Source organism: Scomber japonicus, chromosome 15, assembly GCF_027409825.1.
Source record: "Scomber japonicus isolate fScoJap1 chromosome 15, fScoJap1.pri, whole genome shotgun sequence".
Lineage (NCBI taxonomy): Eukaryota > Metazoa > Chordata > Actinopteri > Scombriformes > Scombridae > Scomber > Scomber japonicus.
This window is the reverse complement of record NC_070592.1, coordinates 14,505,608-14,518,594: the sequence shown is the minus strand read 5'-3', so window position 1 is coordinate 14,518,594 and position 12,987 is coordinate 14,505,608. Positions and strand designations below refer to the sequence as shown.

The window sequence follows — 12,987 nt, the reverse complement described above, 5'->3', positions numbered from 1 at the left end:
CACCTACATACATGCTGTGAATGTTACTGCTATTATTTAGCACCTCATTAGGCATGACTAACAAGACTATGAGGATGAGAGCACTCCAGGGTGATTTTATGGATAAAATATGTTTACTGAATTAATGTTGTCCCGTTCTCAACTCTGACAATGATAACAAAGTCTATTCAGATATTAAATGTAATAATCACCTTCTCTGTCCACAAATTCAGTATGTGAACTGCCCCAGTTCACTCCAGGTCTGCCAGTGGCAAACAGAGACTGGTCTTGTGTCAGTCAATAATTTGCTTTTGTGACACTAAGCATTCATGATGCTGAACTGGGGGTGTCTTGTGTAACTTTCTTTACATCTCTTATTACTGATTTGGGATCTGCCTTTAAATAGTTCAGTGTTTACATTTTCATAAACCTAGGTTAAAATTATTTCTACAATGAAGACTTTGACTTTTGTATACAATTGTTGCCTTACATTTATCATCACCATCATTTGGTTCATTGTCTCGCAAGTAACACATGGGATTGGGGAATATGCTTTTGGTTTTGTTGGCTTTGTTCTCAATTTGGATTTGTGTTTGTCATGAAAGTTATTTTCCTTAAACAGAAACAGTGAGCCAAAAGCCTCTGGGCATCAAGCCATGTTAACATTTAACCACTCGCTTAGTGCATCAGAGTATTTGCCAACATTTGTGCACCTCATGTGTGTGTAGTTTTGTAATGTGTGTGTGAGCATGTGTTAGTCCTCTATTTGGCACTGTGACACTGTGTGGTGTTGGATGCTTGTTGCCTCTAACAAGTAAAAAAGGTAGTTCTTACTGCAGGCAAGCTAATACACCTCAGTACGGACAGACACACACATATTAAGGAATATTTGGTTGTTTTTTTGCAAACAAAACATGAAAATCTTATAAAGGTAACAATTACTAGTTAACATTTGCAATCTAGCATTTCACTCTCATTTCACACATTTCACTGTACAAGTTAACTTGCAAACTAGTGCTCAATTTCAGTTGGGTCTGACATGGATTTAATTATTTGTTTTGCACATTAATATATTATTGTGAGAAGGGTAGACTAGATATTTACCCTACAGCAAAGTCTGAGAGCAAAGCAAATATATTTATTAGTCTTGTTACTCAGTGACATGGCTGGTAGTCAAAGGGAAGTGTACAGACTGAATAAGAATGGCATAATGTATACTTTAATAAATCTTGTTTTTCATAAATGTATATTCATGATGTGTACTAGTGACACTTATTGTTCTTCATATTGGGAGTAGTAAGAAGTGCTACAGATTTGACCATTTACACTCATCAGTACAGCACTGCTGATTGAATGTTTTATTGTGGATTTGAGTTGATATTCAAACAATTTTAAACCGATTTATTTATTTATTTATTACCAATTTATATTATGCACATGACCTCTTTAACAATTAATTCTCAGCTACTGTTAACTCAGAATCAGAGTTGACAGCACACTAGGCTATAGCTCTCTAGTGTATGAGACATAAATAGAAGGTTATGAATTTACACCTATGAAACATTATATTACATTTTTTATTATGAGGACATTTATCATTTAAGCAATTAAATCATAAATGCCGGGTAGCTGGAGTCGTTGGTCTATTTATTTCACTAAAGCTCTTTTCTACATCTTTTATCTATTTTTTCAATACAATTTCTATTCTCCATAACATTTGTGTTTCTACTTGTGTTTGGTGTGGGTGTATTCTTTCCCATGATATTTTCCTTTCTCCTACATTCCCCCTCTTTCTGTCACCCTCCCATCTCATCTTCTCTTTCTTTCTTGTCTCCCTCCATCCATATATCTCTGTAACGACTGTCCCTTTAAGGCGCTGTCAGCCCTGACACATCCCCTTTAAATGCCAGCAGACACATGCAATCTGTCTTTACCTATCTACAAAATACAGGTGTGTGCACTTGCATGCACGTACATTTGTGTGTCTTGCATTAATGTGTGTGTCTCTTCCAGTGTGTGTGTGTGTGTTCAAAGGCTTCTTTGCCCCTTTCTATGTATGCATGTCAGGTTTAATAGTAAGTGATGGGGTAGCCGGCAGCCTAAACAAGCTTTTGCTCAGGGGGGGCAGGACTTACTATGTATCTAACTGCCTGAGAGAGAAAGAAAGGGAGAGACAGACGGACGGAGGGAGAAGGATGTACACAACATTTATCATTTAATAGTGAAACCAACAACTTCTTTTCCAGCAATACCAAGATTGTCCAACAAAAGCAGCTCTTCTTCAAAATATGTCCAACCAGGTATTGACTGGTGTTGTTTCCGGTATCTGCTTGTGTCTGCTGACATTATTAATTAAAGTTACTCACCTTTTCTGAGTCTGAGCCTGGTAATAGGTACCCATTTAAAGAGAATGGTCTATGTACAGCATACAGCGTTTGTTGGGTGAGTGACAAGTAAAGGATTATTTTGAGTATGTGAGATAAATGTGGGTATCAAAAGGGTATTCTATAGGCTTTGCTACAAAGATCTGTAAAATATTTATCTTTCATTTCTCTTTAATCAATTTCTACTAATATAGGTTGAAAGAAATAGTGTCATGTAACCTAAAGAAATGTTCAGGGATGAGGTTCTCCAGATTAATCTGGAACTCTGGATTGTGTGACCTGAAAATGTGACCCCTATGAATCAGGCAGATACGTAAAAAACGTATTTTGCAGTAAATAAGCAGCCGTGTGTCAGACTGTGGATGGTGGAGGTGTTGGATGGATTTGGGGAGTTTGTTGGAGTTAGCTCTGCTCGTTAGCCACTGAACTGCAGCAGCAGCATGCAGGCAGAGCGAGCAGCAGGACTCCAGGACTGTCGAGAGAAGGTTTATGGTTGTTTGCTGTTTGACAGGCAGGTAGGAGGCTTAGTTATCTGTGATTGTAGCTGTGCTCTAAGTAAACAGTCTGAATTCTGCAGTTTTCTCTAACAGAGCTGAAAGTCCATTTTTCATGCGGTTTGTGGTCCTGGTGTTAATCACCAAAACTGAGATGACATGAGTTCCTCCAGACTAACAGATGTAGCAGTTTTAGAAAGGATTTAGGCTGAAGTAGAGTTATTTTTCTGTGTCTGTAAACAGTGAGATCGATAAGTCAGTTTGGATCCAAATATTTTATCTAATTGTATCAAATTATTTATTAATGGTCTCAAAGTTTGAGATATTAAGCTTTTCAAAGATGATCAGTAAGTGTGTGCTTGTAAATGTGTCTTTAAACCTGCCAAAAACCCTGGAGAAATGCAAACAGTTTGTAAATGTGATTTGTAGTGGTAGAAAAAAAATATGTCAAAATGTTTGAGCACAATGATATCAACAAGGAGGTTTCACAAACACCGAGTGCTTTTGAGAACATATGAGTTAGGGCTGAAACATATAGTTGAGTAATGAATTGTCTCCTGACAGAAACGTATTTGGCAACTATTGTAATTACCAATTAATCATCTGAGTTACTTTCCAAGCAAAACCCTGTTGTGCCATCCTCATATTTTCCCTTTTTAAACTTGCAGAATTCCACTCTGCAATTATGTATCGTGTCTTTAATGTGCATCAGTTCATGTCAGTCTGACTCGGCATGTTTGTACTGGAACCTCTGGGGCTGACAGGTAAGTTAATCCACTATTCAACCCCAGTCAGTGTCTCTTCTCAGGGGGGCACAGAGAGCAGCGATGGCCCTTGTCACCTCCAAAGCTCTGGGATGAGTGCCCCCCCACCTCCTTCCTTCACAATGCACCACAAAAGAGCTTATCATCCCTGGGCATCAAAGCAATGTTGAGGAGGATTGGAAGGAATGGATGTTTGCACTGCTGGGTGCCAATAAGTGTGACAAAGAGTGACGCACACATCCACACATACACACATACACACATATGTGTTTGGACACATAGACTCACACTGCTGACTTATGGGAAGATAAAAGTAGGGAATGCACACATAGGCTGATGCAGAGTTTTTTTTGTTTTTTTAGGCACACATGCACACTGGCAAGCATGCACACATGCGAACAGACAAAGCCATGCCATGGCAGAAGCACTGGATGCTATCTGCTGGAAGGAAATTGCTTTTCTCCTTTCCTACTCTGTCTGGTGTCGCTGAGAATGTGTGTCCATGTGCATTCAAGCATATGTGTATGAGGGTTTAGGCAAGTTTTACTCTGCCTTTTTGTGAATCAATGGATTTGTGTGTATGTGGGTGGGCGTCTGTGTGTTTGTATGTGTGTGTGTTTTCTGAGACCAGTGAGTCAGAATATTTGTTCTTTGATTCAGTTTAAAGGTGAACTATTTACTTTTCTTTCTAGCTACAGTATTCATTTTGACATATTGATTCCCTCTCACTCTCTTTACAGTGTATTACATATTTTATTAAGATTATTAGAGATTTCTCGTGGATTTAAAAAGTTAACATGTCTTTCTGTTTGTATACTCTTTCTCTGGCGAATGGAGGTAGTCAATGATTGGGGTGCAAAAGTGACCTGCCTAGGGGGCTTTGTGTTTCTGTGTATCTGGTTGTCTGAATTTATGTGTGTGTGACTAATTTAATAGATAGCATGCCACCATGGTCAAGGACCCTCCTTTACACACATAAAAACACACATACAGACACACAGGCACACTGAAATGCACACACAGAGTTCAGGGTAGGTAGCGAATGAGTGATTTACAAGACACACCAGTGACTATTGACCACATGTACTGTAGCCTGAAAAATGACTGTGTGTGAGTGTGTGTCACTCAGGCTAGTGTTGTTAATCAATCACTGGCTACAGACCCTGAACTTTGGACACGAATAGAGGAAATAAATCTACTGGACATGAAGTGGAAGCGAAGGAAGGAGGACAAAAGAAAGAGGAGATTTAACCATGCTTTGTTGATGTCACTTGGAGTATTTCACTAATACTACATTTTGTATATTTTCTATTAAGTTAAAGTTGGTATCGGAGTAGATTAAGATATGGTTCTCACACTTAATACATTTTTATTGGATACAATTATCCAACTATATACTGTATCTACAAAGATTCTGTAATCTAGGTCATGGTACTGTATATCCAAAATCTAAATGAATATTTTTTTAAAACGTAGTTGCTGTTGACTTCTTACCAGCGTGAAAAATTATGATCACGGTATGTGAACAACCGTTGTGATCTCTAAACATCTCTCTCTTTTTCTCATTGTCTGTGTCCTGGTGCGTGTGTGTGTGTGAGAGAGAGAGTTTGTATCATGAACAAATTAATATTAACTATACAATGTATGATGTAACAGCACTGAAATAAGAGGAACTGACCTTGAAAAAATAAAATACACCATTTACAACACTAAATAACAATATTGGAGTATATGCAGCACAATCACACACAGTCTGTGCGGCTATTAAATTGATCAAATGTGACAGGTGTCATTAAGTAATAACTGCCTTCAAAAACTGTATGGATAGTGATTTGAAGCATTGAAAGCCATGATTAGTAGTCCCCGATGACATTCAAAATACACTAATTCTAGCTAAATTTGTTATTTAGCTAAACACTTATAACATTAATATGTAGCGGAGTATCATCTGCATACAGATATTTTCTAGTCTGTCATGACAGTCATTTGTTTGAGGATTTAAAGTCTTCATAAAAATAAACAACTGAAATATCAGATGATATTGTAATTATGACTAACTAAACTAAAAGTGATAAATATCCAAAAGCAGTTATCTCCAACTTTTTTGAAAGTATTGACATCCAATTTTACTGAAAACAATATCGAAATTATTGCAAAAGAAGAGGAATAGTAAGGTACACACATGAAAAAAAACACTTAAAATAAAATGTATATTTTGTCTCGTTTATTTGTTGCTCAATTCCTCTTCAATCTTCAAGACAGCTTGCATTATGATTCATGATTATATTAACCCTACATACCCTTCATACCCCTGCTTTCACATGACACAAATTGGTATCTTAATCCAAATACAGGATATATAATGTACACGTATTCATGCTGCTCTGAGTGGGAAGACAGGCAGAGAAAATGAGTAGGAGAGGAGGCAGAGGAGATTTATTGATGTATATATTCTGCCTCACGGCAAAGAAAGAAGAGTGAAGAGAATGTAAATGGCCGGGACATTGACACCTTCCCAGTGGAAAGAATCAGGAAGGAAGAGTGGGAATGGATAGAGGGAATGAAAGGAAAAGATGGATAGAGAAATATGGAGAGAGCCTGTGAATAGAAGTAGTTCAGAACATTTTGGTCTGTGGGGTCAGGCTTTGGGTCAGTATCAACTCAATAAAACACACATACACACTCACGCACACAACCACAAATGTAGACACTTTCTCTAGCTCACAGACAAACACGCCCAGTGGTCTCTCAGCACTGCTACTTTGGTGGTTAGGGACTGGTAGCAGCACATACTGACACTAACTGAGGGAAAACAAACAGCCTTTAAGGTACAGACCTCAATACTGAGGTCTTACTGTTACTTCTGGAAATATGGAAGTTTCCATCCATATTCTATTTTCCATTTAGCAAGTACATAATTTGGCTCAATAAACTAATGAGATCTCTGTGGGGGTGTGAGGACATTCTGTCTTATTTTTTACAGTGAATAAAACTGTTTCTAGAATTAATGGATGCTTGGATAGCCAGGATGCAGTTCAAGTGTTTTTTGTTGTTGTGTATTGTATTGTGGTGAATTTTAGGTCCTGGAGGGGACTCACTACTCGCACTATTCTCATGAATATCTATCCCAAACATATGTGAATTCATGACTTAAGGTCCATATTGAATGACTCATTTATGTGCTTAAACGATACAGTTCACATCAGATACCATTTGATGTGAAAAATTATTTTTCATCACAACATTAAACTTCAACTGTGTACTTCTTGTTTAATTCTGTCCATCCCTCTTTCTTTTGTTTTTGCAGTTTATCTCTTCAACCCTGTCCCTTTGTCTTTCATGGCAGTAATAATATGAAAAATCTATTTTCCCTGTTGGCAATAAAGACACCATCAGATACAAGGGAGGGAGGGAGCGAGCGAAAGAAAAAGAGAAACAGAGAGAAGGGGTCTGACAATCGCATTAGCCAGACTTCATGGTTGCTTTTTTCGGAGAAAATAAAGAAAATAATGTGTCTTTGTGTGTGTGTGTGTGTGTGTGTGTGTGTGTGTGTGTGTGTGTGTGTGTGTGTGTGTGTGTGTGTGTGTGTGTGTGTGTGTGTGTGTGTGTGTGTGTGTGTGTGTGTGTTTGTGTGTGTGTCTGACAGAGAGAGAAAGCACTCTGCTGATATTAGCTAGTTCTTCACTCACTTGCTAATGTGATTTCACTCTATACACTACAAACACATACATACATACATACATACATACACAAGCACACACACAATAGTCCTTGAATGTCAGGAACCCTTTGTTTCATCTTTCTGTCACTTTCTATAAAATAACTTTGGTTTTACCTCATAAATAGCAAAACAAGTTCATTCAGAGATAAATTGATGCACAAAAAATAGAGTATATTTGATGTGTGTGTGGGTGTGTTTGCATATGCATTGAAAGTTTGTTGCTGCAGGAGTGATGCATTACAAATAAGATATCAGAGAGGAATCATGAGAGAATAGAACAGTTGGAAGTTTATTTAAATAAGATGATATTTGCATTTTTTTTATCAAGAAGCTCCTTATAATTGAATAAATGCATACACTGTTTCATTTTCTTTGGTTTCATTTGGACTTATACAAATTGTCAGTTATTGACAAACTGAAATGTGCCACATAATGGAAGAACATGCCACCAAGAACAATTTGAAAAATAGCACATATTTTTATTTTTATGAATATGCTTTTAAGCACAGATGCAAGCTCAAAATACAAATATATATGTGTGTGTGTGTGTGTGTGTGTGTGTGTGTGTGTGTGTGTGTGTGTGTGTGTGTGTGTGTGTGTGTGTGTGTGTGTGTGTGTGTGTGTGTGTGTGTGTGTGTGTGACCAACTTACAGTACTTTTACAATGTTGATGCCCATAAGTATAACTATGACACCAAACACTCTGGAAAAGGGGTTGAAGCAAGATGAATATTGTTAGAAAGAGGAGAATCTTATTAACGAGGAATATAGAGTTGCTCATGCTCTTCTTCCATGTCGACCTTAATACTGGAAACATTGCAAAGACAAACAAAAAATGAAAAAAAGGTCAAGACAGGTTTGTCAAATAATACATAGAAAAGCAATTAGGTAGGTGATAGAAATGTAAAGAATTGAGAGGACGAGGGAGAGAGAGAGATTGTCCAAGAATAGGATGACAGCAGAACCAACAGAGAAATACAGATAACGTATAGATTAGAGAGATTAAAGAAGTGGTTGGGGTTTTTTAAGGAAGTGGCCACCATTTGTGCTTTGGAGTGGATGAGAGAGAATGAAGGAACAGAAAAAGGTAGTAAGTCAGTTGAAAAATGAGAATCGAGATGTAAGGGAAAAAAAGATGGGGGGAACTGAAAACAAAGGAAAGCAATAGATGGCAGAGATAGAAGCATGCACGAAGGAGTTGAAGCACAATTTAAATTAATGGAAAGGTGTACAGACGGGGTGATTAGAGGAAAGTGCATGTACAGGAAGGGAACAAATTCAAGGTAACAACTGGAGAAAAACAAGAGAAGGGCTGGATGAGAGATAACATAAAAGAGAGTAGACACAGAATAGAGAGATATGAAAGGTTAAGAGAAGGCACAGAATAAACACAATATGAAAGGGGGTGTGAGCGTGAAAGAAATAGAGAAGGGGATGGAGAGATGAAAAGATGTGAGGAGAGGTGATAAAGCAGGTTCATAATGGAGGATAAAAGCAAGGAAGAAGGAGGAGAAGAAGAAGATGAAAGAGGGGTTGAGAGGAAGAATAGAAATAGGGCTGATGGAGGACAGGTTCTTAGATGAACTTTGGTTGTTTTTACTGATTGAAAGCGTTATAAATTAAAACGTGAAGACAGGAAGAAAGATGAGAAGACAGATTGAGAAGAGAGATGGGGCAAGAGAGTACTAAATTAAAGTATGAGCCACTGCATTGTATGAATGTTTTTGAAATATTTCAAAAACACAAACTGGAGTTGTATATTATGCTAAAATCTCAATTTGTTTGTGAAAGGTGAAGATCACAGACAGACATTCTCTTTCCTCAATCACAGGTAAACATTTGCAAGGAGAACACTTAATTGGTCTTCTATGTCAAGTATTGTCTGACATGTTGTCTGCTTTGTGTTATGAAAAGATAAGGCAGAAAGCACAATGGGTTAGGATTGGGGTTGGGGTTAAGGTTAGGGTTAGGGTTAGTGGTAGGGTGATGGTTAAGGTGACCAAGAAAATTGAATTAAGTGAATGAGGGAAGGGGGTGAAGGTAGGTGAAGGGTAAGAACAAATTAAAGTGAACATAAGTAGTAAGGTAAGGTGAGGTAGAGAAATGAAAGGAAAAAGGGTGAAAGAACGAAGTGGGAAAAGGTAAAGTAAAAAAAATGGCTGTATGGATGCCAAGGGAAGGGAAAGGTGGGTAGAAAAAGAGAGCCATTGGTGAATAAAAGCCACTGAGAGAAGAGAGGAAGACAGAAAGAGGGAAGAGGAAGTATGTGAAAGTGTCTGGAGGTAAAGAGGGAAGACAAAGAAAAAGTTACTTAATGCTGGAGGAAAGGGTGGTATGAATGAATTGAGGGAAGAGAAAGAGATAAAAGGAGGAAAGAAAGAGGACAAGAGAGAAAGACAGAAGGAAGGAGCGGCCAAATTAAAAAGATTGTAGCTGCAGGACAAGAAAAAAATGTGTTGCAGTGGTAGCAGGAGGGTTTGCTTTTTTCCATATCTGGAAAAAAAAAGCTGGCCTTACATCCCTCCTTCTCTCCTCTTCCTCATTTATTTCAAGGTATCTAAAAGCTGAAGGCACACCTGGGTAGTTGTGTGTAGGCCTATTTTTGGAGGACAAACTCAAAAGTATGGAGTACAGATAAAGGCAGTCTTACCTTTCTACTTGACTCCATTTTTTTGTTTTTTTTTACCTATCTGTGTACCAGTCTATTTTTGTATTACTGGTTCTCTGACCAGGGCTCACTTTTCTGTCGGTACACTTTAATCTTGTGGCTTGATTTACTTAAAAGCCAGTAGACGGTTTTACTGCAGCTCCTCTTTATATTTTCAGATAATGGAGAGTTGTTTGTGTTCTGCCTCAGAGGCTCCATGTCAGGCAGTGGCACTTGAAGGAGCAAACAGCAGGGATAGGGGTGTAATCAAACAGGCAAAGTTTGAGAAGATGATCACTTCCTGGAAGCCAATATGTGCAGCTCACGTAATGAGCAGCTGTTACAGTTCATGAGAAGTTTCTTGTACAGCACAAAAAAACTTAAAATAAAAGAGGCATTGTAATAAAAGTTTATGTTTAATTGTATTGTGTGATTTTTTTTTGTGTCGCAAAAACTAAAATACTAAAGATCACGAAAGTTAACAATATATCCAGTACATAATTTACATTACTGGATATTAAATGTGTGGCAGACTTTTAGTTGACTTACCAATAAGTAAAATGAAATGAAATGAACAAATAAATATCTTCTGAGCTCATCTCAGCACATCTGTCTTGTATTGATTAATGTGTATTTTGGTATCAGTTCATCAAAATGCCAATTTCTTTGTTGCTTTAAGTTTAAATGCTGCAAGGCTCTGTTTTGTAGTTGGTGCAGTTTTTTCTGAATGTGAACATGTTATGTCTTTTTCTGTGTTTCTACAGGTTAACAGGCTTCCAAGTTCCTCCCCCTGTCACCAGTACGGGAAATGTCTTCTCTTTGAGGTTGACCAGTGACTTTGCCGTCTCTGCACATGGCTTCAAACTCAACTATGAAGGTCAGAATGTGTCTGTATGTGGTCGTTTTTGTGTTTTATTTGTGAATGTATAGGTTGTGTGTCAGTGCTGATCTCTATAGTTCAACAATATGAACAATGTAGAAACACTCTTGGCACTGTAACATGGGGCTGTTGTAAGTGGAGAGCGCTAGCAGCATGTAGCCAGTTAGCAGGAGCATACTATGCCAAGTCTACACAGTACTTTTCAATAATCACGAGTTGTAGAACATAGACAGTGTAACCTGCACCAACTCATTACTGATGAGAAGTCTCTCTTGTGGATGTTGGTTGGAGACATATAGTGGCACAGTGTGCACAACTCTCAACTCTAGTACATCACAACAAAGAACGATACCACCGTGTGGCACTATTTGTCATTACAGTGATACCACATTTACTGGACTCTGTTACAGTACTTACTAAAGCTTTGGTAAAATTATATAGCTCACATAGGAATATAGTTAAGAGCCATGTGCCTAAGTAAGAAGGACACCCAGACAATAAAACAACTCAGCCTTGGTATGCACCTAGGTTTCAAATGAAGGAAACCCCTTTACCTTACTTACCTAAAACCCCTACTTGCATTTGCTAGGCATATTATATTTAGAGGACACAAAATATTTCATACAAAACCTTTAAAACGTAAGGTTATATGTTGCTTATGGATGTAGACTTGATGTTTTCTGTTAAATTCAATTCATTTTGGGGGACTGTATTATAAATGTGCAGGAACAGAAACATTGTATTTTGTGCACAGGACACCAGTCCATCAGATTTTGTGGTTCATAGCAGTCTGATCCATGTTAGCATTCCCAAAGCTAATGTGTTAGGCACCAAAGTTCACATCATGTAACTTCAGCTAATGCAACCAAACTATTTATCTGCAAGACATGGGGTTTTATTAAACATTTAAGACATGACATCATTTTTGCATTATTAGTTAATGTAAATTAGTATGTTCAATTTTCTATTCAAAAGCTTTATTTTATTCAATAAAGAAAAATGTTGTTTCCAGAGGGGACTTGGCCGGTTCCACGGGTAGCTCAAGACTCCTTTTTGCCCTTTGCCAATAGGCCCTGAGTAATTTGACAATGGTTGTGTTCTCGCAGAGGAAAGATGAGACATAAACGGTTAAAGTGATGGTTAAATTTAGAACTCACGATGTATCAGCACCATGTCCTGTGTGCATTAAAGATTTCAGATTAGATTTAGATTAGAAAAACTTTGATGTCCTCAATGAGGCAGTTAGTTCCGGAGCATAAAATAGAAGAGAATAATTGTCTACCGGAGGCGCACGCACAACACTGAGCAAACCAGCAAAAACAAATAAGTAAACAATTATGTAGATGGTTGCTATTCACTGAACATATATTTGAGACTGCAGACGAGATGACGGTACTGTCTTCTGTATATACATAATCCATATGTCATTGAAAAGGACATAGTGTTAGATGTTAATTTAGTCAATACATTATGCACTTACAGTTTTGTAAAATGCAGTCATCACGCAGAGGTCCAATATCAATTATATCCATATATATTATAATCATATAATTACACATCAACATAATTAAACATGCACAGGTACAGATATATAGTAGTGTGTGAGATATGGTCAAAAAGTAGTCAGTCATTCTGTGTCTTGCTGTGTTATTAAAGTCGAGATGAAAAATGCCTTTTTATCCCAGTAAGATGATTATGTGCACCAATTTAACAATATAAGCTAAACAAAAATTTAAATAATTTGTTTTAGCATTCTTATATCTAAATTCAATCTTGTTTTCTTCCTGTAAAACAAATTATGACGTTTACTATGATAACATTCACCCATCAATCAGTCTTTAACTTTTAATGGCACAGAGCCAAGAATCATTATGACATGCAAGCTTCCATCGTTATATCCCAACTGTTTATCCTGTTTCTCTCAGAAATACGTCACAGCACTAATATTGGATACTCTCGAAATGCTGTTCCATTTAGACTTTAATACTGGTCATAGGTTTTCAAGAAACTAAAATGACAAAACATGGTTTCAAAAGTGAATTTAAAAAAAACCGACACATATATATATATTGTTCACAGTGGGTAATACTCCCTCTAAAGAAATGGTGTCATGTAAAAG

The 12,987-nt window shown here is 37.4% G+C and overlaps 1 protein-coding gene across 1 annotated transcript in view; it reads left to right on the top strand.

Moving 5' to 3' along the window:
- The window catches only part of LOC128373891 (CUB and sushi domain-containing protein 3-like), a 276,110-nt gene that overhangs the window by 18,942 nt on the left and 244,181 nt on the right, over positions 1-12,987 (top strand). Inside the window, exon 2 of the mRNA XM_053334086.1 lies at positions 10,753-10,865. Within this exon, the coding sequence (XP_053190061.1) occupies positions 10,753-10,865 (113 nt within the window). The remainder of the gene's footprint in view (positions 1-10,752; positions 10,866-12,987) is intronic.